General features: G+C 36.9%; 1 protein-coding gene across 1 annotated transcript; it reads left to right on the top strand.

Moving 5' to 3' along the window:
- The first annotated feature begins 2,600 nt into the window (after positions 1 to 2,600).
- Positions 2,601 to 5,135, top strand: LOC115973695 (BES1/BZR1 homolog protein 2-like). The gene is made up of 2 exons (XM_031093956.1): positions 2,601 to 3,078; positions 3,978 to 5,135. Exons 1-2 carry the CDS (start codon positions 2,854 to 2,856, stop codon positions 4,716 to 4,718), a joined length of 966 nt encoding a protein of 321 aa, XP_030949816.1. The 5' UTR covers positions 2,601 to 2,853; the 3' UTR covers positions 4,719 to 5,135.
- Positions 5,136 to 6,097: the final 962 nt, after the last annotated feature.

Consider the following 6,097-nt stretch of genomic DNA (forward strand, 5'->3'; position numbering starts at 1 on the left):
ACTTGATTTAACTATACATAATATTTTTATGTGTATACTTGTCTAAAAATATATTTATATAGACTTAAAATTGGATTGAATAAGTTGGTTGTTCATATAATATTAAATTATTATTTTTAGTTTATTGATGATATAAACCGTCTATTCATTATAAAAATAAATTCATAGAATTATGAAGAGAAAATATTTTAATCATGATTTCACAAAGATATTAAAAAAAATCAAATAATTCGTAAACAAGCTTGACAATAAAATTAATAATGAACTCAAGTTCAACTCACATTAAAAAAAAAAAAAAAATCAATTGAACGAACTTAAACTTTACGGCCCTACTTGCAGTCAATTTAGGCAAATGGCAAAGGAAAAATGACGTAGTGGTCAAATCTCTAATCATCCCTGGCGTGTAGCCTTCGTTGTGTAGTTAACGAAGGAATATCGACAGGGCCGAGCCGATCGAGCCGTGCGATCTTCTCGCCTTGAAAGGACCACATTCACGTTTTGTGCCCTCTGTTCGACACGTCAAACCTCGCAGTGGTCCACACGGAGCGGACCCCAGCAAGCGTTGTCTTTCTTTTTAGTATTTTATTTTATAGGTTTCTGCGTCGCACGTGTGAAGCCGACTGATCCCCCCTGCAAAAGTACCGTGATGCGTAACATTAACATGATTTGGACTCGCGGTGTGGCTTTTGTGGGCCCCCCTACCCTTTTTCTGACCTCCTTGTTTGTCCATATCTCTACCGTTCAAACTGAACATCACGTCAGTGCAAAACCACAAATTCCGGAGAAGGGCATCTTTCTATATCATCACCATACAAATTTTCCATGTGTGACCGATCACGCTTTTCAAACACAAAGTCCCCTTATCTCAAAAACCCATATCTTTAAGATTTGCAAATTGTGATCTGGTCCAATGAACAATTTAAAATGGTTGGTAAATGGGAATTCTTTTTACTATTCCTTATCTCAAAAACCCATATCTTTAAGATTTGCAAATTGTGATCTGGTCCAATGAACAATTTGAAATGGTTGGTAAATGGGAATTCTTTTTACTACTCGAATGAGAGTAAACTGTTATAAATGAAAAATTTTAAGACCAAACAAAAGTACTATTTGTGTTACAATTGTTCACATAATAGATGATAAATGAAGGAGAAAAAGTAATAAGTTCATATGAAAGTGACAAACAGTCAATTATTATCTAATACGTAAGATAACATAATAGTGATAAAAATTGTGACAATTTATGTAGTACTAGAACTACTCAAATTAAAATTACTTATAGGCTTTTACTATATGACATGAACATCATTAGTTGCAAAAATTAATGAGAAGGGCAATATGGGTATCTACTATTTTTAATATCCATTCAATTAATATATTAGGATTCGGACCATACTATTGCCTATCTATAAGGCACTGTGTTTTTTTTTTTTTGAGATAGCACTGTGTGTTTTTGGCTTTTCCAATCACATACAAGCCAATTGTCAATAATGGAGTCTACTACTATTTGATCACTTGCTGATTTTTTTTTGACAACAACATTTACATAATGTTTGCTCCAGTGTATCTCTCAGATACAAAATTAAATATGGCAGTGAGAAACTTTGACTGATCTCATGCCTAAAGTGGCCTATGATCTTCTGATGATCGTATAGGTTCCCTGCACAAGGTCACATGATCCCCAAAGTTCAATCTCTCTAGAAGCCAAATTAGAAAATCAGTGTCTTTTTATGTAATTTCATATTTTTTGTGTGGAGGACAAATTTCACGAGTTATATTTTGTTGGGGATATTTTTTGGGGTATTGCTAGGGGGGCTTTTTCTTATGGTTTATTTTTCCTATACGGAACAAAACTCCATGTGGCTCACTCATTGCCGCAGACATGGACAGCACCGGCCCCGTAAGGCTACGTTGTGTTTACAAACTAACCAACCAATCCATGTGCCTTTGATTAATGGGGACTGATCAATGGCTTCTTTTGGACCCACTTCACTGTTTCCTAAACACTCCCCAAAATAAAAACTTAAATTATATAGACAATTCCCTACAACAATTCCTCTAAAATCACTATTCATATGACACGACTTTGGTTATGATAATCGATGACAAATTGTGTGGTTTCTTATCACTCGTACGTGAACTTATTATTAATACTAAATTATATCAAACATGTAATAAATTGTGAAAAAAAAATTGTATTTAATTATTATTTTTTAAATTAATGTTAGAAACTAACTCATGTTTAAAAGGGAAAGATGCTCAAAAACTTATAAATACGTAATTAAATTTACATTTAATCCATACGAGACATTAGAATCATAATAATTAAAAATAATGTTATTTATGTTAATATAGTCCTAATCCACTATTAACAGTAAGTCATATCAAACACATAACAAATTGTAAAAAAAAATTGAGTTTATCTATTTTGCTCTAAATTAAAAGTAATGTTATTCATTCTAATAATTGTTGTCGACATAATATTTCTTATTCAAAAAATGAAAAATATAATTTCATCCAATCCAAATGACCAAATAACCCATTTGGTGCTTATCAAATAAAAGAAAAGAAAAACTCATTTGGTGGACCAGACCACGGACAGTCTCTCTCACTCCTCAATTTTCAGTGTGAAAAGGAAGCAGCATTTCTTTCTTTTATCTTCAACTACAAAATACATGATTAAAGAAAGCGCAAATCCTCGTGAGGCAGAGTAGTCTGTTCCTCTCTCTGCCCAACCCAATCCAACACACCATCCCCTTCTCTTTCCCTCCTTCTTCCCCAAAAGCAATAAACAAATCTAAGAAGAAGAAGAACAAGTCTAGAGATAGAAACCAAGAAGCTAGAGAGAGAGAAATGGCGGGCGGGGGCTCATCGGGGAGGTTGCCGACGTGGAAGGAAAGAGAGAACAACAAGAGAAGGGAGCGAAGAAGAAGAGCAATCGCAGCTAAGATATACTCTGGTCTTAGAGCTCAGGGGAACTATAAGCTACCTAAACACTGTGACAACAACGAGGTCTTGAAGGCTCTCTGTATCGAAGCTGGTTGGGTCGTCGAAGAAGATGGTACCACCTATCGCAAGGTTTTGCTCGCTTTTACACTCTCTCTTTTCTGCTCCTTCTAGATTTATATCTGTTGTTTTCTGTGTTTGTTGTTCATCTCTTTAAAATGACTCTTTTTTTCATTTTATAAATCTGGGTTTCTTCGTTTGTATTCATAGATCTACATGCATGGGTTGGTTGCATTGTAATCTAGATCTTCATCGAGGAAATGGGTCTTAAGAGTTCTGCAATTTATAAACTAAAATCAATCAGAGTTGTGTTTTTGATTTGATATCCTTTGTGGGTTTGTAGTCAATTGTAAAATAAGAAGAGGTAAAGGGGGGTTTGTGCTTCATGAGGTTGTTGTTTTTTTAAAAAAAAATCTTAAATCTGTAGAAGAGGTTGGTACCCAAGCTACAGGGATTAGGGAGTTCTTTCAGTAAATCACTTGGTTTCTTTCCTTTAATATCTAAACTTCTCTCTTTAATTATACATATTTTATATGGAAGGGTGTATTGGGTTCATTATATAGCTTGTTTTGGTTGTATATCAGAATTTAGATAGGATCTGAGGTTGCTTAATTTGCCTGGTTTAAGAGCAGATTTAGATTCCTTGCATTGTGTTTGCAACTTACAGTGAAGACATTGAATTTTTTTTTTTTGATAAATAGAAGACATTGAAATTGAATCATTCTCTCTTTTATTACCATACATTAATGTGTTGCAATTAATCCCTTTTCAATTCCTGCTTATAGACTGGCTAGCAGATATTGATTTGCTTGCATTTATTGAGCTCAAACTGGTATTTGGGGGGAGAGACCAAAAAACCATGAGAATTGAGCAATGTTTGTGCTGCTTCAGCTATCAATTACTAACAATTTTTTTTTTCCCGTTGGAATCTCATCTTGTGTCTTAACTTTTTTGTTAATACTCTCACGCAGGGATGCAAGCCAGCCCCAGCTGAGATGGCAGGGACTTCAACAAACATCAGCACATGTTCCTCTGTTCAATTAAGCCCACAATCCTCAAATTTTCCCAGTCCTGTACCATCCTATCATGCCAGCCCATCGTCGTCCTCATTCCCAAGCCCTACTCGATTTGATGCAAATCCCTCCTCTTACCTCCTCCCATTCCTACGCAATATTGCCTCCATACCTACAAATCTTCCTCCTCTTAGAATATCCAACAGTGCTCCTGTAACGCCACCCCTTTCTTCGCCAACCTCTAGAGGTTCAAAACGAAAACCGGACTGGGAATCCCTTTCCAATGGTTCCCTAAACTCCTTTCGCCACCCCCTATTTGCAGCCTCTGCCCCGTCAAGCCCTACACGACGTCACCATGCTACACCTGCCACAATACCAGAATGTGATGAATCTGATGCTTCCACAGTGGACTCTGGTCGTTGGGTCAGTTTCCAGGCAGTTCCACCCCAAGCGGCTCCTCCTTCACCTACATTTAATCTAATGAAACCAGTGGCCCAACAGAGCTGTCTCCAAGATGGGGTTGATGTGCATGAAGGCTTAGACTGGGGAACTGCAGCAGAGAGAGGGAGAGGCACAGAGTTTGAGTTCGAGAGTGGCAGAGTAAAGGCATGGGAGGGTGAGAGAATTCATGAGGTAGGGATGGAGGATCTGGAGCTTACACTGGGGAGTGGGAAGACCCGTGGTGAAGCATCAGGCTGATGATCATATCTTGCTTGAGAATGTATAAACTGGAGGCAAGAATTCGCCATGTATGTGGGTTGAGCTGTGCATTCTCAATGGTACTCCGTTTTCTTAGCCGGCTGAGCGGCATTCCTTGGGGCCTCATTATGACTTCTGTCACTTTAATTTGACATCGGTGCGTCCAATCTTTTCTTCATCTGTACAGTACTCTTTAGCTAGGAGCCATCACACGATTATAAACCAATAGGATTTAATTATAATATGATCGAATTTTTAATGAGCTTCATGGAAGCACTGCTTTCCTAATTAGTTAATGTGGTGAGAAAAGCAGGTTCATAGGGAGGTCATATTCCTGTTACCATTGCTTATGTTTGGGGTATCTTCAATTCTTGATTTATTATAGGGCCCTATTTGAATTGTCAACGGGTTTAATTGTGTTATCTTTTTTTTTTTTTTTTTTGGTGTGTGTGTTTTTTGGGGGGGGGGGATACTTACTATCTTATTGGCAAACAAATCCATTCTATTTCATCTATGACTGTAGTTCATCTACTAGCAACTCCTGTGAAGAATTTTGGTCCATGTTCTATTTCTTAGCCCTTTTTTCATGTGTCTCAAATTCCTTGAGGGGAGCTCAAACACATTCAATGGATAATTCATAATTTTGTTTTGTTGCACCATAAAGTAATTTTTAGCAGTCTATGTGCGTAAGTTGATCTGTGGGATGGCGTAAGAGTTTGAGTTTGATTGTGTTGGTTCTTAAGACTTTTTTATGGTCATCAGCAGGGTTTTTCGTACCATAGCTTTTCTTTTCTGCAGGCAGAGAAGTGCATAATATGCGAAGCTGTGAAAAATTGAAATAACTCTAGAAGCGATTTATTTCTCCAGTATCGTCATTTCTGAATTATGATGCGTGTTTATTATCCACGTGCATGTCACGCCCAGCTCTCTACAGTTTGTTGTCTTTGTTTGTGGGTCAAACAAAGCGTCTAGAAAGTAGAAAGTAGACACGAAACCAGAGGGCCCTTTCCCATGTGATATGCCTTATAATGGAAACAAGGTGACCTTTGTCATGCCTGATGTTGTAGCTCACCAACCATTCTAGTAACTCTCTTTCATTTCCCAGCTTAATAATCCAACATGAAAAAGGGTCTCTCCATATGTGATTAAGATTATGTTTCTTTTCTTTTTTCTTTCTTTACCAAAAAAAGGAAAAAAAGAAAAAAGATTATGTTTCTTTTATATGTAAAAGTGTCACGTCATTTAGGGCTTGTTTGATTCTATTTTTGGAGGTCTCGGAAAGTGCTTTAAGAGAAGGAGATGAGAATTGCGGTGGGAAAGTAGAGCCTGTATGAAATACATAAAGAAAAGTAGATATAGCTTGGTGGCAAAGTTATTCA

The sequence above is a fragment of the Quercus lobata genome, unplaced genomic scaffold (assembly GCF_001633185.2).
Source record: "Quercus lobata isolate SW786 unplaced genomic scaffold, ValleyOak3.0 Primary Assembly Scq3eQI_155, whole genome shotgun sequence".
NCBI classification, from domain to species: domain Eukaryota; kingdom Viridiplantae; phylum Streptophyta; class Magnoliopsida; order Fagales; family Fagaceae; genus Quercus; species Quercus lobata.